Raw genomic sequence first — 26,367 nt, 5'->3', positions numbered from 1 at the left:
AACTGTGATTGACAGAAGTATTTATGCCCATTGGCTGTCTTTTTCATGACAGTAGGAACATGCAGATACACGTAATTGCAACCATGCTCTGCATTTCTCACATTAAAACGTTGTTTGCTCATGACAGATGCTTTGCAAATCTGAGCGAGCTGAAAACTGGCACACAGTAGCACTGTTCCAAGTCCATGACATAGAAGGCATTTGGTTCCCCAAGTGCCACAGAGAAACAGAACAGTGTTGGCTAGCAGTAAACAATATGTATGAAAGATTTCAATTCACACATTTCAGTCTGGAGGGCGTTCCATAGAAATGAAAAGAGAAAGTTCTCGGTAGTTCTCTCTTCTTGGTTAGCAAAATAAAGACAATTTATATCAACAGTTGCCATTGTTTTTTCTCCTTCCTCTTTGGCATGGAGAGAAGAATAAAAGCACTTAGTATTCCAGTGTATCAGTCTCAGATTTTCAAAGGACTTTTCATTTAGAATTCTTGTTATCTTTACAATAATAGCAAAGGAGACTTGTATTACACTGTATTGCAGATGGATAAACTGAGAGATTGTGATGTACTGTCAGACAGTCTGATTTAGGGATGCAGTATATTTACATGTGTTTTCCATTCAAAGTGAAAGGGAACTACTGTGTTTTCTTAGCAGTCCTGGCCAGAAAGAACTCCAAGAGTAACAGACCTATGAGCTGCAGATTGTTGGAGCTGTGTGTAGTTGATGGTAACAAGTTTAAAATTTTAGAAAGATGTCTGTTGAGATTATGTGGATGTGTAGCATTATTGACCCTTCATTTTTGAAAAATAGAAAAAAAAAGTTCAGGTATTTGTCCAGCAGTTTCTTTCAGATTTATATTTTAACTTAGAACATTGCCATATGTTGGAATACAATAGAACAGACATGTCAAACACATGGACTGCAGGCCAAATCCAGTCCACAATAGGTCCAGAGTTATGCCATGGAGCTGTCCCAGAGATGGTGAGGGAGCAGCCCCTGCTGCCTTGGCCTACTCCAGCTACTCCCACCCCAGCCCCACAAGGACAAACAAAATCCTGATACGGCCTACAATGGGATCGAATTTGACACCCCTGTGTTAGAATGTATTTTGTATTGCAACAACTACAGAATTATTCAGCCAGTAGATGGCAGTATTTAGTTTGCATCTATGGTTATAATCTATGATTGTTTTTGTTCTGAGGAGAGTTTCCTGACAGTTGAAACCATTAAGCAGCAAAGCACATGGTGACTGTACACTGTACACTTTATTTGATCTGTATGGCTGTGTAATCATCCTCTGCTACAATTTATATATAATAAAACAGAATTTCTAACACTACATAATGCCGTATATGTCAGGGCAATTATTTATTGATACAACTTTTGTTGTATTTGTGACTATTGTAAGTTTCTGGTTGTACATTAAACATTTCAAGAAAATTATGTTATCAAAATAGTATATGCTTTAAGTCAGGGGCATTTGGAAAGTTGATCATGCATTTCACCTAACACCAATCATTTAGTCATGGAAGGAAAAGGCCTCTTTCAACCTTGACAGTTGATTTATCTTGGCTGGCTGTAGGGTTTTTTTATGGCAAAAGCACTGGTGAATTAATTGCATTGTGTCTCTAGACAAGGAAGTAGCAAAAGCATAACTTTGGAATGTAGTTGCTGCTTAATAGTTGCATCAGGGCTAATATTTTGTTGAATTTATTCTAGTTATATTGCTAATAGTTCTGGTTTAAATTCTGACATGCTTTCCATTTCCATTTGTGCTTGGTTTTTTTTTTCTTCCAACACAGCTGAGCTCATGTTTTATTTTTTAATTGGGGAGGAGCTGAACCCACTACTATAAGAAAAAAGATAATATCCTTATTAATCTCTATTTTGTGACCCTATTTATAGAGCAACATCGTAAAGATAATTGAGGTTTTTCAAAGTCATGGATGATTATGCATAGAAGAAGCAGGAGAGCTCAGTGGCCGGATTCAGGAATTATGAAGCAATGCAGTGTAGCTTTTATTATAGATTTATAATATAAATACACTTTCTTTATAAAAGGGGAGGGAATAAACATTGTGTTAATTATAGTAAATTTAGAAGAAGAAGAAATAAGTGGAGAAAATGGCTTTGAGATAATTTAAATTGTTCAAGGAGAAAATACTTACATTAATTGTCACTAATCCCATAGCCCCAATTCAACAGAAAAGAAATAAATAAAATGAGTTGAAACTCCAAAGAGGAAATGCTCATTTTAATGGCTTATGAACATGAAAGCGCTTTAATAGCAATTTGCCCAACCACACTAATCAGTCTGAGGCTGTACTTGCATTTTATCAATTACCACAAAGAAAATAACAGGCTAATAAAGTCTTATTCATACTTTGCCAAAAAGAAGGCAGAGGAATGAAAGAGGGAAGGGCTAATAAAAATCAGATTATGGATTCTGCCCAAACCTATTATGGGAACCTAAGATTTTGGGATGAAGATTAGAAATGAATGCCAGTTAACAATCATAGTGCATAGATGAGCTACTTAAAGAACTCTTCAACTGGATAGTCCTTCAGATAAAGATTTGATTTAATCTCAAATCAAATGAAGACTCAGGGTTGCTCATAAATTGTGTTTTTAAGGTTGGATAAAACCTTCTTCTCCCTTGTCTAGTGAAAATTTTGGAAACCCTCCAAATTTAGAGACCACGTTGGAGGCAAAAATGGGACGAATCACCCCTCCTTGGTAATCTGGAGATGGAAGCAGGGTAAATACTGCACAGGGTTTTTACCCATTTCTTTTTCTTTTTTTCTTTTACTGAGCTACGATTAGCAAATATTATCAAGTAATTAACTTTACGCATTTCAATGAATTCTAAACACGATGACAGCAATGAACTTTGTATAGTTTCAGTGGTAGGAAAAATAGAACAGAAAATGTTTTCTTGTTAATACCCTAATGAATAGATATCAAATGATTGGTTTTTAGCACATTTTACTGAATAACAAAAAAAAAGTAGGGAAAAGCAATGGGGTATTATTGGAATAAAGTATTCTTTTGAAAAAGGACCTACCACACTAAATGCTTTCCAAGTCTAATAAATGTTATGAATGTGATGTCTAGGAACATTATTTTGCAAGTCTGTGTAAACTTTTTTTTTCTTGGACTGAAGAATTTTAGTTTAAGACTGAACAATGAAGGGAAGGCTGTTAAAATAGGACTGTGGAAATAGAAATTAATGGTCGTATATCATCCTTATCCAGTGTCCCACTTATTGTTCCTTGAGGATTTCTAACCATTATTTTCATCTATAAGTTCATTTTATTATCTTTGCGCTCTGTTCTTACAAGTCCAAACTGCATAGCGGTACATGTAAGAAAAGTGTATGCTCTTAAGAATGCTCAGTGCAAGTAATTGTCGGCTTCATTTAGTGACCATTTGAGGTTTCAATGGTGCTGAAAAAAGTGACTTATTACTGTTTTTCACACATAGTCATTGCAGCATCCCTATGATTACATGATTAAAATCTAGACGCTTTGCAACTGACTCATATTAATGAAGGTGAAAGGGATCTTGGAGTCCTAGTGGACAACCATTTAAATATGAGCCAGCAGTGTGCAGCAGCTGCCAAAAAGCCAACACAGTTCTAGGCTGCATAAATAGAAGGATAGAATCAAGATCACGTGAAGTGTTAATACCACTTTATAATGCCTTGGTAAGGCCACACTTGGAATACTGCATTTAGTTTGGTTGCCATGATGTAGAAAAGATGTGGAGACTCTAGAAAGAGTGCAGAGAAGAGCAACAAAGATGATTAGGGGACTGGAGACTAAAACATATGAAGAACAGTTGCAGGAACTGGGTATGTTTAGCTTAAGAGAAAGAAGGACTAGGGGAGACATGATAGCATTGTTCCAATATCTCAGGGGTTGCCACAAAGAAGAGGGAGTCAAACTATTCTCCAAGGCACCTGAGGGTAGAACAAGAAGCAATGAGTGGAAACTAATCAAGGAGAGAAGCAACTTAGAACTGAGGAGAAACTTCCTGACAGTTAGAACAATTAATCAGTGGAACAGCTTGCCTCCAGAAGTTGTGAATGCCCCAACACTGGAAGTCTTTAAGAAGATGTTGGATAGCCATCTGTCTGAAACAGTATAGAGTTTCCTGCCTAGGCAGGGGATTGGATTAGAAGACCTCCAAGGTCCCTTCCAACTCTACTATTGTATTGTATTATGGTTGCAGTGTTCTGGGATCATGTGATCTCCTCTTGTGACCTTCTAACAAGCAAAGTCAACACACCAGATTCAATAAGCCAGATTCACTTAACTGCAGTGTTTCATTTGACAGCTGCAGTGATTCACTTAACAACTATGGCAAGAAAGGTCATAAAATGGAGTAAAATTCACTTAACAACTATCTCACTTAGCATCTGAAATTTTGGGCTCAGTTGTGGTTATAAGTCAAGGAATACCTGTAATTTTTTTTAAAAGAGAGAGAGATTATGGATAAGGAGGGAAAAGGAAAAGAAATTAAACTGAAATTTATTACACATAAAGTTTCATTTCTCTTGCTCCGTAGTTAGAGTAGAAATAGAACTCAGGTTCATTTAGTCCAGCAATCTATGTCCCAGAATAGGTATCTGGATTCATTTTGTAAGTTTACAAGTCTGGACTAGAGGATGACAGTCCTTTGTCAATGTCACTTCTCAGCTGGCATTGTAAGACGTGTTGCCATACAGGAGATAGTAAAGAGTCATCAATCATAGTTACTGATAGCCTGAGTTTCCATGAACTTGACCAGTACTATCTAAAACCATCTGAATTGGCTTCTATTATGCTAGCACAGATTCGTCAGTTATATCTTTGTGCTATATATAAAAAAGACAAATTAATGCAAAATATTTCATGTAGTGTCACTGGAAGACCTGAGTTCCAACACATATTAAGAGAAAAGCCACTTTCTCTCATTATCTGTGCCATGCATGGTTTTATGTATTTCTGCAGATCTCTCGTTATCTTCCTTTGTTTTCAGTTAATGAGCCCCAATTGCTGAAGGGGAGCTGTTCCATCGCCCTGATCATTTTCATTGAACTTTTTCAAACTTTTCTAGTTGTGTCATACCTAAACCAGTGTTTTTCAACTTTGGCATCTTTAAGATGTTTGGATTTCAACTCAAGCTGGCTGAGGCATTTTGCAAGTTTAAATTCAGACATCTTAAAGGTGACATGGTTGAGAAACAGTGATTTAAGGCAGTGTTTTTCAACCTTGGCAACTTGAAGATGTCTGGACTTCAACTCCCAGAATTCCCCAGCCAGCGAATGCTGGCTGGGGAATTCTGGGAGTTGAAGTCCAGACATCTTCAAGTTGCCAAGGTTGAAAAACACTGATTTAAGGTATGGGGACCAGAACTTCATACAATATTCCCTTGTATTGTATTCTGTTGTAGTACCTTAGATTTGTATACATGGACATTATTATAATCACTTCCATTTCAATTCCTTAATGATTTCAAGAATTGTGGTTATTTGTACATAGTACAGCTGCTATGTACTATGTTAACAGTTTCTTAAAGGTGTCCATGGTGAATCCACAGTCTTTTTCCTGGCCAGTCACTGTCAGCTCACATCCCATTAATGGTGAGATTTGAATTTGTTCTGCCAATGGGCATTGCACTTGTTTTTGTTTTTACAACTGTTTTTGCTATTTAAGCCTGTCCCCACAATTTGGAAAGATCCCATTGGAAATCTTAACAATTCCTTTTAATTTTACCTCCTAGAACAGTTTGGTATCATCGGCAAATACAGCCAGTTTTCTTAGTCACCTATGTGACTAAGAAGAAAAGCCTTTAGTGGCCAGCACGAGCATTTCCTTCCCTTTGTTTTCTCCTCCTGGAGTTTCAGGCAGTCTAAAGAGCAACACACCTGGTTTGCAATGGTAAAAGAAAAAGGAAACAGCTGAGAGTACTAGAGTGTGCCGGTGACCTTGGTGGAAGAGTTGTGTTGTGTGGGAAAGCAAAAAGGAGGAATTTGCAGCTGAGGGAGAAGAACAGCTGTATCATCTCAACAGGCAATTGATTGTTAAAAGAGGAGCAGGCTTGGACATCACCAGTTCAACAGCAAAGAAGCTGAAAGCAGAGGCCAGTGGCAGCACCGAGAAGCTAAAGCACTTTTGGTAAAGTCTTGTCTCCCTTCTCCTCCCCCCACCCCCCACCCCCAGCATAAACTGAGAAACTGCCAATTCTTCAGCAGCAATTTAGTACAGTGGGTGACAGCAACAGAAGCCAACTTGCAGATGGTTAAATGGTGGCTAGAGACTTTGATATAAGTTCAAGCAATACAGATTGCTTAGAAATAAGAAATGCACATAGGCAAAGACCAAGATGTTAGTAGACCTAAAGTATAAGGCAGCATAGGCTTAATAAGTGGTAAAATAGGATGCAAATAGCTTTGTTCTCTTTTATTATTAAAACCTTGGGGAGAGGGGAGAAGGTAAAGCTTCCACCACCACCAGGAAAGGCAAAACAAATCTATTTGTTGCTGGTCTTTACCATTTTTCAAAAGAAGCATCTCAGAAGCTATAATGCTAGATGATCTGCACAAGCTAAAAACAACAACAAACCCAGTTCTAGCACCTGAAGACTCTACTTTGCACATCTCACTAATGGGAGAACACCTACCTGTCTTCCAGAACACTGTATATAACACCCTAATCTTTTATTCTCACAACAGTAAGAAGTATAGGAGTATGTGATAAAGGTCTGTCCCTAATCACCAGGCAACCTTTATAGCTAAGTAAAAACTTCAATGTATACACCCAACCAGTAGTGAAATGCATTTTTTTTCCTACCGGTTCTGTGGGCGTGGTGTGGTGTGGCTTGGGTGTGGTATTGGAAGGATAAGGCAAATCTCCATTCCCACCACACTCTGGGACCAGCCAGAGGTGGCATTTGCCGACTATTCAAAATTTCCGCTACTGGTTCTCCAGAACCTGTCAGAACCTGCTGGATTTCATCCCTGCACCCAACTCTGTAAACTGTTTGTGGCACTTACTGTAGCTTTTATTAGTCTTATAAGCATTGACATCTCAGTATGCACAGAAACAGAAGTTTTCTTTTATGTGGATTTAAAGTCACGTGGTTCCTTGAGGGAAACTCTGATGTGCCCAAATGATCTGTTTGAAAAAGTCACAGGTAAAAATATTGGATATGTAACCATGACTCTTTGAACAATGTACTTGGGTTCTCCTATAGGCTGCATAATTACTGTTGAAAAGTAATTTTTGGAAGGCTAGCAGTGCATATAAATGAAAATGAGGCTTCAATTGGATTAAAAATTATATTTGAATAGAGATTTGGGAGGAAGATATGAACAGCGCAAGGCTAGACAAGATAAAACATTTTGGCTGCTTCTGTGTGGTATTTAGGGAGGCAAAAAAAAAAGCCCTTGTGGTTGATTTCAGCAACACAGAGATCATGTAACTTATCATGCAGAACTCTTACAAAGTGGTAAAATCAGCCAAATGCTCAGGTGCAAGACCGTTTCCTCCAGAGTCCAAGAGCTGCACAGTGAATCTGTTGTCACCACCTCATTTGGCTTTGGTATCCATACTAATATGTAACAGCCAGACTAATCTTCAATTCTAGCCTGGAAATGTGAAAGTCAAACTGAAGTCAGGTTTGAGAGAGAAAAATTGGCTGTGGTAAATCAATGTGACATAGGATCAAATTAAGCCTTATTGTTTTTTAAAGAAATGCACAGAAAATGGGGGATATTTCATCTGCGTATGGATACAGTAGGTCACCGGCTCAATAAAGGGCTTTTCGTATTTTTATTTTTCTGCTTACTGGAAGAAATAGGAACATGTCCTCCCAATTCCTTTCTCAGGTTCAGCTACTCAGCTGTTATATTACTTTGCGGCTTCTCCAGCAAAAAAAAGAGGCTTGCCAAGATTCATGATTCAGTGGAAGCTGCTGAGGTTAAGAGGTAGCAGCTTACTTCAAGGTGGAATTGACTTGCTGTGAAATACAAAGGAACCAGAGCTGTTTATCCAAACCTTACCATTTCCCATTGTAATAAATAGGCAAGAATAAAATTCCCCTGCCAAACAACATAAAAGTTACTGAGTAGGTCGGTTTCAGCTCGACACATAGGCTGGATGCCCACATTGTGCTGTGTCATAATGCAGAGGTATTTTTCATTTGGGCTTGGCACATTGTGCGAGTCAAGCTATTGAGTTTGTTACACATGATTTATTGTTCAGTATGATGGGATTCTAATTAACTGGTTTATTCAGTAAATCATAGTTATGCAAACTATGCTAATAAAACACATTGGTATGTACGTAACTATTTTTCTTTTTACAATTGAATAAAAGATAACTGCTTTTCCAGAAGAAGCTTTTTTATCATGCAATCAGTTGCCTCATTCATGAATTGTTACATATTGTGGATGTCAAGTTTTTCTGTTTCTCATATGGTGTCCTCTGCTTTTGCGCCATTCATGGCTAATAAGAAATGGGTGTTTGCAAGAAAGCACATATATCTGTTTGATAGAGCTTTTAAAAACTCCATCCTTGGTCTCTGGCTAGGAGCTTTTTCTAAGTACTTATGCATCCAAACCATCTCCCCTGAGGCTGTGTTCCTAGAGAGCTAATGCCAATGGTTTCTAGTGCCTGTTTTTTTGCCACTTATTTATTCAGGGGATATAGGGGCCCACATTTTTAATGATTGAGCTAGTCGGAAAGCATATTTTCTGTTTATCATAAAACTCATCGATAAACTTTAGATGTAATGGTATGGTAGCAAATTGATTTCTTTTTCAAAGATCTTAAAAAGGCAACATGGCCTTTGGTAGAAGATAACTTAACAATGAAATTAATCTACATTGAAGAGTGTGGTGAGAGTCATGAAGGTGCCACTGAAACTTTTAATGTACACAGTGTGTAAATAAATTGAGAAACAGTATCACAAGCTTACCTCTTTATCTAAAACTCATTAATTTTTCATTCTGGGAGTCTGGGATATTTTTTTTTTCTGGCTGTACTGTAGAGACAGCCAGAAAAAAAAATCCCAGACTCTCAGAATGAAAAAGTTATGTATAGAGATTTCTTTTTTAAAAGGGACATGAAGCTTTGTGCAATTCCTTTTAAGTTGAACTTAAAATGTTTTTCTCTTCAAAAATCAGAGCATGGGTAACATGGAGCAAAACGGCCCGGCTGAATTGCTTCTTTATATTGGTGAAATCCAGCAAAGCTACATATTGTAAAACATTATTGTAATATGCACTCAGATTACAGATCAGATGCCAAGCAGTACTCGAAATGAAAGCATTACTGTGGCTTTTAAAATAGAATACTTAAGAACCGACTCCTGAACATCTTCAGAGGTACTGTAGATTCAGCGTACTATTGATAGCATATTGATGCCATCAAGAATATGTAACATCAATATGAAGCATAATAATAATAATAATAATAATAATAATAATAATAATAATAATAATAATAATAATAATAGGTATGCTCTTTTTTTTGTAAGGGAGTGGGAAAAATACATCATAATAGAAAAAAATATCCCAATCCTTAAAAAATTATATCAGCCTGTAGTGGATTTCATTAGTGCACAAACTATAGCAAAAAAATTTTTTTTATTACAAATAAACTTCAGCAAATAGTAGGAGTTAGTTGACTTTGACTGCCCTCAGATGCTAATTAGGGCTAGGCCTAGTTGGTGGTTGCGTGGGATACCTGGAGTAATACCAAACCTATAGAGTAGACTGGGAAGTTTAAAAAACATCTGAGGAAAAGGTGGTGGCAATCCAACTGTATTATTGTGAAAAAAGTTCATGGACATGCCTGTGAAGTTACCAAGAGCCAAGCTTGGCTCAGGAGCCTTGATTTACTTTCCTGCGTTTCTGACTTTCACATGCAAGATTTAAATAAATGGTGGAAAAGGGTAGCCTTGTTTGCCCTTTCCCTGGAAAACAAGGCACTCCCACTCCCCATAAGCTGGTATGGTACGGTAGGCATCATTCTGGGAAAGCTAATTAAATTAGTTTCATTTCTAACAGTCTTACCATGATATAATGAGATTGCCCATTATAAACTACCTAAACTACAAATGTTCCCACTGGTTGAACAGATTCCTGATTGCTGAATAGTAGTATTAATTACTATCAATCACTGCCAAAGGAGTAAATCTCCAGGTGCTTTCTTTTTTTAAAAAAAAAAAGATGAACAGTTGACAAAAAAAATATTCTGGAATAATTAAGTAATGCAGGTTTTTTAAAGAAAATTTTATAGATATTTCAAGCAACTAAAACCCACAGTAACTGCAGAAATCTGCTAAAGCTAAGATACAAAGGCACCCTGGGGGTACAAATGATTGGTTTGTCATGGGTCATACTGCTCTAAAATTATAGTCTTTATTTTGTCTTTGTGTATTCCAAAAACTGATGTTTGTTTTGGAAGCTGTGCTTGGCTTGTGGATATTGAGTGCTAACTCACTATACTGAAGCAGTATGTGACAGTGCAACAAGGTTTAGGATAGGGCTGTTTGGCGCTCTCTGAGCTAATAGTGAAGCTGCCTGGGGAAAACTGACAGCTATATGAAGATTTATGTAATAATTTTTCAAAAATACATTAATTCCTAAACAGAGACCAGTGTTGTCTAGTAGTAATTCCATGATTAATGACTTTTTAATAATATACATTTGAGAAACTAATATACACATTGATAAAAGAGAATATTTGTAGCTCCAGGGTTGAACTGTAGGATCCTTGGTGCTCTCTGAGCTTGGTGTTCTTCTTGCAGTTGTTTCATTACCAAACTAGGTAACACCATCAGTGGTAGAAGGGAGTGGAGTTTGCTCTTTTTTTTTTTTATAAACTAGTGGCTTGTCCTGTCAGTGTTGCTGGGCAGATTCTTGGTGGTTCCTTGATTAGGCTGTTGTAAGCTAATACACATATTGCAGGTGCACAAAATGTTGGAAGCATTCATTATTTTTCATAGACGCTAAAAACTGAGAATGATTGTTTCCCATTCTAGTTTTAAGATCCTCTTCTTTCCCCTCCACCTTTCTCTCTCACACTTTCGTATAGATGACTACTGTTAGGGGAGCCTTCCATTACCAACATGCCAGTTGTATTTTTCTTCTTGTGGCCTTGAAGTTCAACAGCTTCAGGATAAATGTTTTCGAGTATCTCTTTGAAACTTAGTGGGAGACTCTTGGGAATAACATGAAATAGGAAGTTGCTGTAGGTTTCAGAGTGCTTGAAAGTGTTGAACACTATTGAAGCATTATGCTTTTTTTGTTTAAGGTGCTGAAAAAGCACAAATGGGTAACTTGTACAAGTTACTACTTCAATATTTATTCAACTTTAACTCCCACATCTTATTTTTAAAAAGCACATTATGTCCTGTAACTCCAAAGCTACTCAGGGTTTTCTGAAGACTACCTAACAAACTTGGTTGAAATGAGAAATATCTAGCTGGGTAATTGAATTTGTTGACATAATAGCACTTGATGCACTGGAGAAATGAGCTCAGTTTATGCAAAGTAGTCAAAAGTGCAGGGAATGTTTCAACTTGGGTTCCTGTTGTAAATGCAAATGAGTTCTTGCTTAAATTCATCTCCAGGCTGGCAAGGCTGTAGCTTGACATCTCTGTATGTTTGACTGCTAAGTATATCCATGCTTGCTTGGAGTCATTTGTGGACGACTGCAGTCTTCTTTGATTTCCTTGAGTCAGTTTTATTCTTTGCCAAACCATTAAAACCCTTCTGAAACTAGCCCTTTCTTCTTGTCTGAAACGCTTTAGGATCTGCTTGAGCAGAGTTTTGGGCTAGATAACCTCCAACATCTCTTCCAACTCTGTTTTTCTAGTTTTATTTAATTAGAATTTGTTGAATAAAAATGAGAACAAGAATCAAAGAAAAAAAATACAATGACAGGGACGATAGGCCTGTTAGTGCACTTATAGACCGCCTCCTCTACTATGGACACCCCCTTTATTACTCTGTTCTGAATAGCTATTGAATTTTGTTGACATAAGATAAAGGTAAAGGTTCCCCTCGCACATATGTGCTAGTTGTTGCCGACTCTAGGGGCAGTGCTCCCCTCCATTTCAAAGCCAAAGAGCCAGCGTTGTCCAAAGACGTCTCCATGGTTATGTGGCCGGCATCACTAAACGTCGAAGGTGCATGGAACGCTGTTACCTTCCCTATTTTTCTATTTTCATTTTTATATGCTTTCAAATGCTAGGGTGGCAGAAGCTGCGACAGGTAACGGGAGCTCACTCCATTATGCGGCGTAGTAGAGATTCAAACCGCCAAACTGCTGACCTTTCTTATTGACAAGCTCAGTGTCTTAGCCACTGAGCCACCACATCCCTATGTCAAATGTTGTTGACATAGGCTATGCCAATAGGGTAATGTTTAATTATGGATAAATTTTATAAATTGGATTACTGTGTTGGATTTCTAAAGATTGAATAGATTTTTTCTGTGAGTATTGAGGAACAATCTTTCATTTAGCTAATATGATACCAAAGAGAACAATTCTAAATCTGCATATTGTATTTACATTTATTTAAAATGTGCATGTACTGAAAAAACTAAGATGAAATTAGATACTCACAGTGCTGACCTAAAATGGATCAATGAAACAGAATGATGAAAAAAGAATATTTTATTGAACTAATATTATTTAATTTTAATGTGTATATTTTGAGATTCTTTGCCTGAAAGCTCAGAATGAATTACAATATATGGAAGGGAAAAAAGCTTTTAAAAACAAAGCAAAATAATGCAGTATAAAACCATACATTGGATGCAATAAAGGGTTTCGTTTTGACTGGCGCTTTTCCAAGGAAAATTAATTACATAATTGTAGGTCAGCCAAAGAGATTCTCATCTGAATCTCATTGTCCAGAGGTGAATTGGAATGCAGTGCAAGTTTTCCCTAATGGGTTATACAGGTTGTAATTTATTTCAGCATGAACAGTGTAAGTCCTTTAGAAATTTCTGATCAAACTGTTATAAAAACTTAACCAGTCAAATTAACTGAAACGCCACTTGAAGAATCATTAGTGGTTTGCATTTTTTCAAAGAAGGATAATTCTATATGGAAAACAAACATAGACAAGAACCTTACAAATGGTACATCCTCCTATCAATCTTTCATAGTATTAGCTAGTAATCATTTTAGTCAATACAACCTGTATAAGGATCAGTTCTTCTGATCCGTAAAAAAAAACTATGCAGTAACAATGTAGTTCTGTCTATTATTTTGGACTTTTCTGTCTTTCATATTATCAATTGTATCTTCTTGGGATTAGTTATGTGAATTAAAAATTATAGGGCTGGTGATAAAATGGTTCTATGCATGTATAATTGCTGTCAAAGGGCAGCTTTTAAAGGAAGCTGTTGATACACTATTCTATTTCATTCCCTCTTGCTCTCCACATTACATCCACCATGCAGTGATTGAAAGTATAATTTGTTGATGATAATACTGTCTTACATATTTAAAATGAGGTCCAATTGATATGAGCCCTACAGATGACAAAAATGGCAAATATCTAACCAGGACCTGAGTTTGCACAAAATAGTAGACTTGACAAAAATGAATTGAGAAATGTGTGATAGAATGGGTGTCAGGTTTCTAAGTGATGAAACCCATTCAAAAAAGAATTGAGAAATGTGTGAGTGGGTGTCCATCTTTGAAAACAAATTTCTTTTATTTAAGTTGACATCAAATTGGCAAAGTCTGTTGTAATTCCGGATCTGACACAAACTGGAATTACACTACATAATATTGTAAGTTAGAAACATCCTCAAAAGTCACATTCTCCAATAAACACTCAATCCACATTTCCTGTCTTCAAACTCCACCTTCCGTTTTCAGCAGGAACACCCTCTGTTCCCACTGGAAATCAGGTCACCTAGCCAAAACAATCCTCACTATCTATTTGCTCCTTCCCCCACCACCTTAAGAATGTGGCAAGCCCAAAGACCCCCTTACATAGTAAAGAGCAATAAAAAGGAATAAATAAGTATAATAGAGAGCTAAATAAAATGGCTACACATATGTCAAATTCGGGCTCAACAGTGGGAATTCAACAATTGTTTAGCTTATGTGAACCATATTAAGACATTGTATTTTGTGGCCTAGTCTAGTGTTCAGCAATAGATCTTGAAAGAAATCAAGCTCTATTTCATTTATAACATTGCCACACCTGTCTTTGCTGCTGTTGGCTATTGCTATTTTGCTAGCTTCATTGAGTAGCCCATATTCTAGTAGTTTTTCTATTTTGTCAAGCGGTGTTTGTAGACAGTCTATGTGATTTTCTTTCAGCAAGCAGCTAACTATGTAGTTGTCTATCTCTTTTGCTTCTTTACTGTCTTCTCAGTAAAGGAGAACATCTATAGCTCAGGGTTGAGATGAGGGGTCCTTGGTGCTCTCTGAGCTTAGTTGTTTTCTTGCAGACATTTCATTACTCAAGCTAGATAAAACAACTATCTTCTCAATTCTGACTTTGCATGCTGATTTGGTTTCTCTATGAAGTTATGCTTTTAACTTCAGTGTATCTTCTTTGCTATCCTTCAGATATTCTTCCAGTGTTCTTTTGTAATTCTTCAACTTTATGGTGTACATGCAACAATTGCAACATTCGATGTCCACCTATCATTATTATGCCTTCTGTATGCTACCTCCCAAAGAAACCAGACAAACACAGCAAAATACTACATTTTTATTTTTAGCATCACAAATAAATGCACATTTTTAAATATGTACATTGGATTGTTACTTTTTTCTATTCACTAGGGCACTTTGTATTATATTTTATTTCAGATATTGGCAATGAGTCTTTTATAGTCTGTATATGTGAATATATAAAATATGTTATGCAATATATAATAAAATGTATATTGTAATGTATATATTTGTGTAAAATTACATTCAAAACATGATCAATTAAAATAAATATAATCAATATTTTTATCAATTGTAATATATTAATTTAAATTGTTCATATTGTTTTTGAATATAAATTTACATTGAACAGTCCCTGGAAATAAATAGTGATGAATTGCACTATATAAATGTCTTTTATGAGATGAATTTTGTAGTACCTTTAGATTTATAGATCTGCAGAATTATTTGCCTTTTCTTTTTCTCAGTCACAAAATAAGAATAAACAGTATTATGATGAGTGTTTGCTTCCTTTTTGTCAGAATAGAATATTTGATAAGATTACATTTTACCTAGTTTGAACTGGGTCTTATGAAGAAATTAAACTACATGATTTTAATCCTTGATTTAAAAATCCAAGAAATTATTTAATGATAAAATACTTACTATTCGTGGCTTTATGAAACAGCATATTTGGTTTATACCACAAATTATGAAAAGTATAAGTCCATACTCAGACCTTGCAAGAACAAAAGAGGGGCTTCTGTTTTTTGAAAAGCTGGTAATTAAATCCTGTTTCAAATCCTTTCAGGCTAGGGTTAGGCCAACATTTTTCCACCCTTTTCTACCACAATGTTTCTATGTGCAGCTCTACTATATTGTCTCGCTTGAGAGTTTATTCATTAACTGATTTATATTTAGAGCTCCATGGAGGAACAGAAATATGTGATGCAATGCTATTGTCATTCAGCCTCCACTCATGAGTAGTCAGTAGGGACGGAGCTAGGAATATTCTGACTCTCTGCACTTTTCACACCTGTCACTTAAATCAGTAATAGAAATGCAAAAGGGAAATGCTTAACTGGCATCATGAGGCTCCCTTAGGGAAATAATGTATTGTACTGCTTCATGAAGATCATATTCTCTACATAATTTGTATGATTATGTCCTTCAGGAAAAGGAAAATATCCTTTCCCATACCTGCCTTCTCCAGATTCTGTTACCATATTTTGGAAGCAATAGAAATACGGGATGAGAAGTATGTTTTTACGAGAATAATATCATAGTCATTTGACATTTATATAAAGCAGTAAACCAGAGGTAGGAATGCTTTAAATGCTTTCCTATCAAGACATTCCAGTACTTGTCAGTAAGCAACTTCAACAATTTGTACCTAAAAATGCTGAAAACTTGGAAGAGAGTAGAAATGCTTTCTAAAAACCACTTTCCCTATGTGTGTGAACATACACACTCACACACAGACAAGAATTTCTTTAAGATTGAAATAGATCACAGTCAAGGATAAGGCATTCGTTGTTATTGGACATTCTTTTCTAGAGAGACTTGGAAAATACCTACTACAGTGTTTGGAGGTCACATCAAGTTCTTATCTCTATCTAGTGACTTCAATTGCATTTTTCAAGAAAAAGATCCTAGAAGTGGCCTAGAAACAGGAGGAGGAGGAAGAAGAGGAAGAAGAAGAGGAAGAAGAAATCTGTTCAATTTGATTTTTGGCAATTCTATGGCTATTCTCTCTCCGCATTTTGTCTTCTTTGAGTTGTTTTATGCTCTGGCTTGTGTCAGCTTTGAAGGTATCTACCACCAAGTCTTTAGTTTCTTTCGTTTCTTTTTACTGTTGGCCAATCCAAGCATAACTGCTTTTCTAGAAAGTTTGATTGGATGACTTGGCCAACTAAGTAAGACAGAATGTTGTGATTTTGCCTTTCTGGTTTTCTATGATCCAGTACCTGTTTATCTGTCATCTTCGTTGTCCTGGGAATGCACAGGACATGCTCCAACATCACAACTCAAACGAGTCAAATTTCATCCTGTATAGGTTTTTTTTTCATGGTTCAGCTATCACATAGGTAGTTGGGCAACATGACAGTGCAGTCTAATCTGCATTTAACTGCCAGACTTCTCATCCTTGCTTTTCCATACTTGATTCACGTTTATTCAATGCTGTGTGACCCAGTGCGATTCAACACTTTATTTCTGGGCTGCATTCACTGCTTTGATCAATCCTGCACACATTCACACATTCAGTTTCTTTACCATCAATTGTTATTTTGACATGTCCATTCCTTGCAGTGCTCGTGAGCTTGGCCTTTTTGACATTCAGGAAGAGGCCAAATGCTCACTTTCTTTAATCCTTTTGATCAAATGTCTGAGGCCTTCTTTGGTTTCTGAGGGGACAGTTGTATCATCAGCATATTGAAAATTGTTGGTATTCTTTCCTTACACTTGGGGACAGAAAGACAAAATTTTTGCACACATTTGAAGGTCACTGCCTTGGCACCCACGTTGATCAGAACCGTCCTCTGCCACCCTTTTAGCCTGGCTTCCACCCAAACCTTTTTGTCTGATTTAGTTACGAGCTCCTAGATGTAAAAACTGTCTTTCTGGATGAAGGTAAGCCTGGAATAAAAGAAGATGGTGAAGAAGAGGGAAAAAAATAAGAGAATGCCTCCCTACTGAACTCCTGTTCATCTAATCACTAGAAGTTCCCTTCCTCATCTTCTATGTGTCTTTAGCTGCCTGAACATAGGAAGAATAGCTTCAATGGGTAGTCACACAGGAAATTATTAGCAGTCATAGGCAGTAGCAGTCTCTTTGGCTCATGTTCTCTCTTTTCTCCCAAGTCCCTTGATAAACTTCCATTTCCTCTCTCTGTTCGCTCACTAGTTGAAAAAAGCAAACTCTGTGGGATACATCTAGACTTCTAAGTATTACTGTTAAGTTGCAACTGGTTATGATGCAGTAAAAGCAATGTTTATTATAAAGACCTAAATCTTCTCAAGTTCAGTTTTAATAGTTTTCTTAAAAATAAATCTCTGGGTTTTAAGGTAAGGGTGCAAAAGCCTTTTTTAGTTGTTATTGGTGTTATACAACCTTGCTTATACATAGCAGATCACTCAAAGATCTATTAGTATTCTGTCCATCTCTGCTCTCAAGTAACGGTGAGAGTCTTGAAATCTGGTTTGGAAGTACTATGAATTTAGATCTCTGAAAGGAGACTGAGCTGAATATATATTACCTGTTGTACGTTGCTATCTGTCCTTTGTTGTGGTTAGCAGAATGAAAATGAATTATACAAAGGAAAACATCTAAACATGCAGGATATCGGGAGATCTGAAAATTCATATTTTTGGTGCAGAAATTATATTAACTTCTTTTTTTGCTTCAAAAGAGAAAATTATACAGTCTAGTTAGTCATTTATATAGCATAATTCTGCAATAGAACCAAACCATTAATAAATAAAGGCTTTCACAATTCGGTGTAGTTTGCATCAGCAGCATCTAAAACTCCTGAATTGCTGTTAATATTATATGCATTTGGTATGATTTTAAAGCCATGGTATTTTTGTTTATAGGTTAGAGATATTAATTATTAATTAAATATTGTAAGAACTTGTAATAAAGAATTAGAATACTCCCTTTTAACAAATTACATATTAATAATTTAAAGACTATTTTAATTTAACAACAAAAATCATGTTTTAGGACACCTCAAAATATTTTTAAAGGATTGGAAGAATCAATCCCATTAGGCTGAAATTATAAAATACACGAGGGAGCACTCATAATATGGACTTGTCTCACTGTTATATTCTTTTGGTTTAACACCCAAACATTGTTAACATATTGTTACAAAGATTAATATTGTTTTAAAATATGAATCTAATTTTGAACTATGATCCAAAATTTGGAATTTATCATTTTAAGAAGAACCATGGATTTTACATGGGGTATGGGGTACAGTAAAAAAAACTCTTAGGTTGGAAAATATGAAGATCCCAGGACTACAGTTTTAGATTCATGATATGTATTCAGTGTCTGCTTAAGAACTGGCTCTTTAATGGAATAATATAAATGTTGATCAATAATATTGTTGTGTTAGAATCATAAGTTACATTTTTCAGTATGTTGAATGTTCACTAAACAAATGGTTGTAAAATTGAGGACTACCTCTATGTGGAGGGAAGTATACAGTGAGGTACCTCAAGGTTCAGCTTTACACCCAATACTTTTCAACATCTTCATCAATGATTTGTATGAGGGAATAGATAGGGAACTCATCAAATTTGCAGATGACATCACATCAAGCTTCTAGGAATGGCCAACACTTCAGAAGATCAGCTTAAGATACATAAGGATCTTGACAGACATGAACATTGGGCACTATCTAACAAAATGAAATTCAATGGTGATAAAAGTAAGGTTCTACAATTAGGCAAGAAAAACCAAATGCACAGATATAGTATAGGTGGAACCTGACTCAATAGTAGTAACTGTGTGAGGGATCTTGGAGTCCTACTGGACAATCACTTAAATATGAGCCAGCCGTGTGCTGCAGCTGACAAAAAAGCCAATGCAGTTCTAGGCTGCATTGACAGAGGGATAGAATCAAGATCACGTGAAGTGTTAATACTACTTTATAATACTTTGGTAAAACCACTCTTGGAATAATGCATCCAGTTTTGGTCATCATATTATAAAAAAGATGTTGAGACTCCTGAAAGAGTGCAGAAAAGGGCACCAAAGATATTTAGGGGACTGGAGGCTAAAACACATAAACAATGGTTGCTGGAATTGGGTATATCTAGGTTAATGAAAAGGATTAGGGGTGACATTATAGCAATGTTCCAATATCTAAGGGGCTGCCACAAAGAAGAGTGAGCCAACCAAAACATCTGAAGGCAGGACAGGAGGAAATGGATGGAAACTTATCAAGGAGAAAAGCAATCTAGAACCAAGGAGAAATTTCCTGACTCTTAGAACAATTAATCCAGAATGGAACAACTTGCTTCCAGAAGTTGTGAATGCTCCAACACTGGATGTTTTTAAGAGATAGAACAACCACTTGTCTGAAATGGTATAAAATTTCCTGCCTGAGCAGGAAAAACTAGAAAAACTCCAAGGTCCCTTCCAACTCTTGTTGTTCTATATTCTGTAGTTTGCAACAGGTGGCCTGTTCCCTCACTATCCTCCCCACTATAGCCTTCCCCACCTTGAGATACTTTATGTGCACTTAACAACCAACCTATTTGATTAGCGAATGTGTGGGCAAAAGTAGGAATTGATTGCGGTCAAGTAACGCAATTCACTCCTACGAATCTTCCGGTTACAAATGTAGTTGGCAGGCTCCATTACATCCGTAGCTCAAAGACTACCTGTAGTTTCAATTATGTATTTGTTTCAGGAATTCTGAATTAAAGTGCATATTTGGTCCTGTATTTGATCCCAGTAAGCAATTTCCATATGTTTAATTTTAAAAGAGTTACAAAAAATGTGGCAATATCTGTATGGGATAGAAATTCATTAGGTGGCATGATTTATTTATTTTTTTGGTTGGTTTTTATTTTTTTGTATAAGTTGATGATGTCTTGAATCAATAGGTCTTCTCAGAAGAATTTTCGATATCTACTTCAGAATTCAACATGTGCACTTTATCACTTATATTATTGTTGGATGTATATTGCGTGAGGCATCGTGTTTCGAGAGAATAGTAAGAAACAGTCTAAGCAGTTGTTTTGGTTTCAGAGAATTACATTATAGAGCTTCTGTCATCACTGATTTTTTTTAAAAAAATGTTTGAGATTGTTCATTTTACAATTCTCGCTTGGTTGACCTAGGATAGGAAAGAAGAAGGAAAAGAAGGATTGTTAATCCAATCAGAGTTCTGGTGTTGATCTGGTTTGAAATGTGATGTCACCCATGAACTTTTCCAGCAGTCGATCTCTTCCCGTGCTCTTTTCTTGCCCCTCAAATCTCCTACATCTATAATAGGATAAATGACAGTTTTAATTTTTTTTAAACTATTTTTAATATGTTACAAATATGTTTTAAATGTGGCATGCTGGGTGGGCAGCTCAGAACTTTTATTATTTTTAATTGGCAGCCACTGTAAGAGAGTTGGGTGCCTTTAATGTTTTGCTCTTAGCTGCATCATTTGGTGGTTAAGAAACACTCCTCACTGATGGACGGAAACCTTTGTAAAACCACGGATGGTCACTTTCTGCAGAATTATAATCTTGCTGCTGTACATAATGAGGTCAGTGAAGCAGCAAGGAAGAAAATGTAGAATTCTATAGCATGGATCTGTAAGCACAGCACTGTCTAGGCTATTTAAGTTTAATGAGGCAGCTACTGTGCTGCTGCATACACTCGCTGAACAGTCTCAGCATGTATTTCAAAACTAAAATGTAGCTCATAATCCATGTCCATGTGCTGTAGGGGGTGAGACTGTTCTGTTAAGTCTGCGTTCTCCTGCATTCCCTTTAGTATTAATGGTACCAGTATGTGTTATTTGTTCTGTTTTATTGGAAATGAGGATCAGGATTGCTGCTCCTTTTCTTCCTTGTCCTCGGAGCATTGGCACTACCACAAAGCAGTGACGTGCGGTGAGGTTTATAGCTGGTGAGGCAGCAATTTTTTTAGACTTGTGGACTTCAACTCCCAGAATTCCACAGTCAGGCATGCTCAGTTGCGACCTGCCACCCTCCGCCCTGGGATTCGGCCACGGCACCGCCTGCCAGAGCTGCGCGGAATCTGGGGCGCACTTGTCGGGCGAGGGCAGCGCAGGTGGGGAGCAGACGGAGCGGAGGAAGCCTCTCCCCCTCCCCCCCGCTTCCCGCACCCGAAAGAATAAAGGGAATCTCTGCCGCCGCCCAGGCAACCTGGCCGGCCTCTCTCGCGGCAGCTCTCTGGTGCCGAGCTTGGGAGTCCCTGGAGGAGCTGGCGGGGGCTGCAAGCACCACAGGCTGGACTGGAGCCTCGAGTCTAGGGCAGCGAGTCATTCGATAGGAAACTTGCCTCTTGGAAGGAATGACTCGGCTTGGCTCCTGCTTTGTCTCTCCTGCTTCTTCGCTTCTCCGTTCGGTCGTTGGGCGGCAGATCGAAAGCAGGAGCCAAGCTGGGTTATTCCTCCCAAAAGGCAAGTTTCCCATCGAATGACTTGCTGTCCTGATGATGAGAGGTGAGGCTGTGCCTCACTTGCCTCACCTGACTGCACGTCACTGCCACACAGTAATACCTTGGTAGTGTTCAGATTCTCTGGAGAATATCCACTTTCTTCAAGGCTAAAACAACCACTCAAATAAGTTCTCAAACATCTATTCTTTTCTTTAATATTTTGTAAGCATGCAAACCCATGAGCCATCGTTCATGTTATATAGACATTCTGAATAATTTTCTTGCCTCCATTAATGTTTCTGCAAGGGTGCCCAATAATATGATTGTGGCCCCAGCGATCAAAGGAAGCTAATCCAAGGCTGACCTCAATCTTTCCATGCTTTGAGATTACACAGTTTTTTTTAAAAAAAAAAAAACCAATAGAATTGATATTTAGGGTAGCTGTATCATGGCTTTAAATGTACATTGGGTATGTGCCAGTCCCCTTGAGCATTTATATTTGATAATTCAGCCAATTACATCAAGCTAATAAAGTGAAATGACCAAGATGTGATCAGTTCAAATTTTGTAGCTTTTTACTACTTGTCATCAGGAGGCAGAGAAAGGAGAATCGAGAGAAAGGAAGGAGTGAGCAAATCCAAAATTCCTTTTTTGGTGCTCTGTCAGGCCCAATAAACTTTATTCCAAAAAGAGTCTTTCCTAAAAATCAGGTGTGCATTCACTGTAATGAAGAGCACTGGAATATATGGTAGCATTTTCAGAACAGAAGGTGATCAGTGATGAATTGTTACTGTGGTAGATGGTCTGCATCATAGAGCGAGCACCTTTTTAGCAAAATCCCGTAAAATAAAAGACTCCTTTTTATATTTTGGGAAACAATACAGTAAGATATTGCACTGATCTGTGAAGGAGGACTCTGAAAACTGTTCCATTTTGTGCTGGCTGCCAGTTGTGGCAGGCTGTGACATGTACCATTTTTGAAATAAATGAAATTATTGAATAATTTAAAAAGATAACAATATCCCTGTGTTTTTTCTTTCACTGTTTGGCAAATAGTAATAAGCACAATTCTTGTCTCACACTTAGCTCTGTTAACATCTTGAGAAACTCTAACACCCTCACTAATACCTTGACTGAGAGTGAGAACAGAATTTTCTTGATAAATTAGTTCTCATATTTACACATTATTCTGCTGGGACCATGTTTATTTGTAAAAAGCTAATCCTGTGGACTATTGGTTTTTCCCCCCCTCTCTCACTTTTCACTTATAACATATATTATTCCTACTTTGAGGTAGTCAACTGCCTTTCTCTCATTAAACGTTAATTTTGGTGTTTTGCTCCATGCTTGATGATGTAATGCACTTAGCAATAATGGATGATTCCCTGAGAGAGATGGTAAATTTCTTGTACTCTTTCTCGTGAAAGATATAACTTTTTGAAGAGAGGCTTGGATCGAATTGACGGGATCAAAAGCAAAATCTGTTTTGCCCTGTGCAACAAGAAGTATTTTGTAGTGGTAGACAGGTGGGGGGGGGGGAAGCAGTGAAAACAGACGTCCCATTTATTATCAAAACATTGATGATTGTGGAGAAACATAAAGAAACAAACACACACCCTTGCTTCATAGAGATGCAATTTCTCAAGACCACATTTCAAAGCTGCCCATCCCACCCCCGCCAATAATAGGAACATGGGTCTTCTTTTTTTTTCCTAAAGAGAGAAAATCTCTCATTTTCCTAGAGAATCAATAAGACAGTGTTGTACATCACGGGGCTCTCTGCATTGTTATCAATCTTTGCTTTTCCCCTTTTGTGCTTTACCCCCCCCCCCAAAAAAAAAGCTATAACAAGAAATGATGCTGTTTTGAGTTCTGCTGAATATTAATGAATAAAGATGCAGGTGGTCTGTATTCAGTCTTTGAAACCTGCTCTTCAATAAATGGTTTTCTAATCTTTTTTCCTAGATGGAAATCCTGTATGAATGTGGAAGCCATTAGCAGAGTAATTGCTGTCTGTTACCATGACAACCAGCCGCTGCAGTCACCTGCCTGAAGTCTTACCAGACTGCACCAGCCCAGCCACTCCTGTGGTAAAGACTGTGGAGGACTGTAGCAGTCTTGTGAATGGACAGCCGCAGTATGTCATGCAAGTTTCGGCCAAGGACGGACAGCTGCTATCAACTGTAGTACGGACTCTTACCACTCAGAGGTACGGTCAGTCAGTACTATCAAACTCAAAGACATGTCTAGTTTCCCATTCAGCTTTGCTGGAGGGGTAAGGGCAAAGAACGGAGGGGATGTTGGTTGCAAGCTCTGAGTCTTTGTAGTCCTACTTGGGACTTTATTTTTAATGCCAGGCTAAGCACAGTCTGTTTTTATCCTGGTTAGATTAGAGGCTACTCTTCTGTACCCTCCTGTTTCCGTAACTCTGAGCAGACTCCACGCATAACTTGCGCTCTTAGAGCATTCGTCTTTTGAATTCAGAATGAATTTTGTAAGCTGGCAATAACTTTGGGACTATCTTTAATGCGTAAACTTGCTTGTTCTCATTCGGTGCAGGAAAAGGTGGGGAAGTAGCTGGGAGAGGCAGGTTGTAAAGTGAATAAGATGCAATAAATCCTTCCGATTTGGAAAAGAAAACTTTAGAAGTGACATCCTGCTGATTTGTGCATGCTCCTCATTGCAAACTGTGTGCCTCTGTATGAGTGATTGACAGAAGGAGATTCTTAGGTCCTCTTTCATCCAGCTTCGGAGTGTTATGGAGCTTCTTTTTTTTTTTCACTCTTTCATGTCTGCCTTATATTTCTACAGCCAGGGAGCCTCTTAACTCTTTGACACAATAATCACTGGCTACATGGTTTTTTCCCAAAGGTGCTTCAGGAATAAGTCTGACAGCTGGAAGTCATATTACTGTTAATTTATGGTGATATGCATGCTGGCTGAGACTGATGGGCATTGTAATACAGTATATCTGAAAGATTCCAGATTGGAATATTTATTTTCTCTTAATATTATTGAGTCATTCATGGGTCTTTATTCTTTAAGTTAACTTTAATGCATAGATACTCACTCCCCAAAAAACAATTGTTAAATGCACCATGCCATGTACAGTATATTGCCTGTTACACCATTAGCCAATTCCACCAGAATTGCAACAAACCATATTGGATTGTTAGAAAAAGGTATTCCTTTTCCTAACTCAGCACAGGTGTATGTGTGCGCATATATGTGATGTGAACTGTGTTAATAAAATATACATAATATGTTGATGTGTTTTTTTCTTTACAAAACATTATTGGAAGTTTCTATAGAAAGTTTAAATCACTTATATAAAAAGCTAAAGTTTCAATTGCAGATCACCATGATAGATCTGTCTTAGAATAAACACCTTTTCTAACAGTAAATTTCTGAAATTTGTGCATTTGTTTTTGTGTTGGTTTCTGCTTTTTCTTAAGAGCAGCACACGTAGAATTCTGTTCAGTCTTGCCAGAACTACTCTGAGAGATATGTTAGGGCTGAGAGGTTTAAAGGAAGGACACTCTGACACATAGTTGAGAGCGATATTAACCTTCAAGTCCCAATGCTGCAACTAGAATACCAATTTGCTCTCTTCCTGATATTTTGGATAATGCTATGCTTGGATTCCCACATTAGGGAAAGCAATTTTGTATCATACTGCCTAACATGGAAGTATTGAGATAGGCAGTATCAAATTGTAAATATTAATTTGAATAATTTTGAGATAATGAATAAACCAGTCATTGAGATATACCTACGATCATCTTTAAGGAAAGAATAAATAGGATTTAAACAGAAATATCCCAGTTTGATTGCCTTGGTATAGGGAGGGTCAAATCAAATATATTATGCTTCAGTTATTTTATAAGGAAAGCAAGTGGAACGCCACAGACCAGTCCTCACTTATAAATTACTGGTGTTCAATCAAATCAATTTTAACAATTTAACTTGGAAGAAAGATTTTTACACTTAAATAAATAAGTTAAGGAATAAAGTCCCATAAAGTTTCTTTTCCTGGAGAATTTGAAGAAATGTTGCAGGTGAAAATGGGCATTAGGTTTATTCTTTGTAAGTTAATATTGCATGTGCTTTGTGCAACAAATCACCTACAACTATCTTCTTCAGTTTTATTTTCTTTTGGAGATCTTACAAGAACCTAAGGACCTGGAAAAACAGCCTATCACATATGAAAACAGTGAAGAATCCTAAGAGTGGTAACTGTTCTTGTGGCTTTCCACAAAGTCTACTTTGGGGTCCTTCAAAAATAAGGGCAGAACACTGTTTCCTTTAAATGCAGGAACTGTCACCCAAGAGACAGTAGTACATCTCTCTGAAGAAACTTACTCAGCATTCCTTACTCAGCTAGCAACGGAAGCAAGGCTTTTGTAAAAGTCCCTTTTAGAAACAAAAGTGAAATAATATAGACAATCGGCTAATACAGAATCTTTCAAGGCAGCCTGCTATTTATAGCAGCCCGAAGGTTTAAAATCTCACCTGTCCTTATGTAGTAGCAGACTTCGTGCTGCTCATTTCTCA

General features: G+C 37.2%; 1 protein-coding gene across 3 annotated transcripts in view; it reads left to right on the top strand.

Moving 5' to 3' along the window:
• MARCHF3 (membrane associated ring-CH-type finger 3) overlaps positions 1–26,367 on the top strand; it is a 124,374-nt gene that overhangs the window by 68,129 nt on the left and 29,878 nt on the right. For 2 of the 3 annotated variants that reach the window (XM_081941129.1, XM_081941128.1), the window contains one exon: positions 23,779–24,022. In XM_081941129.1, the coding sequence (XP_081797255.1) occupies positions 23,835–24,022 (188 nt within the window). In that variant the 5' untranslated portion in view covers positions 23,779–23,834. Of the gene's footprint in view, positions 1–5,888; positions 6,160–23,778; positions 24,023–26,367 lie in introns of all 3 variants that reach the window. The other variant, XM_081941127.1, reaches the window with a different exon arrangement.

Source organism: Natrix helvetica (assembly GCF_964273705.1).
Source record: "Natrix helvetica genome assembly, chromosome: 2".
NCBI classification, from domain to species: Eukaryota; Metazoa; Chordata; class Lepidosauria; order Squamata; family Natricidae; genus Natrix; species Natrix helvetica.
The sequence above is the reverse complement of the archived record's forward strand: the minus strand, read 5'-3'. Positions and strand labels throughout refer to the sequence as shown.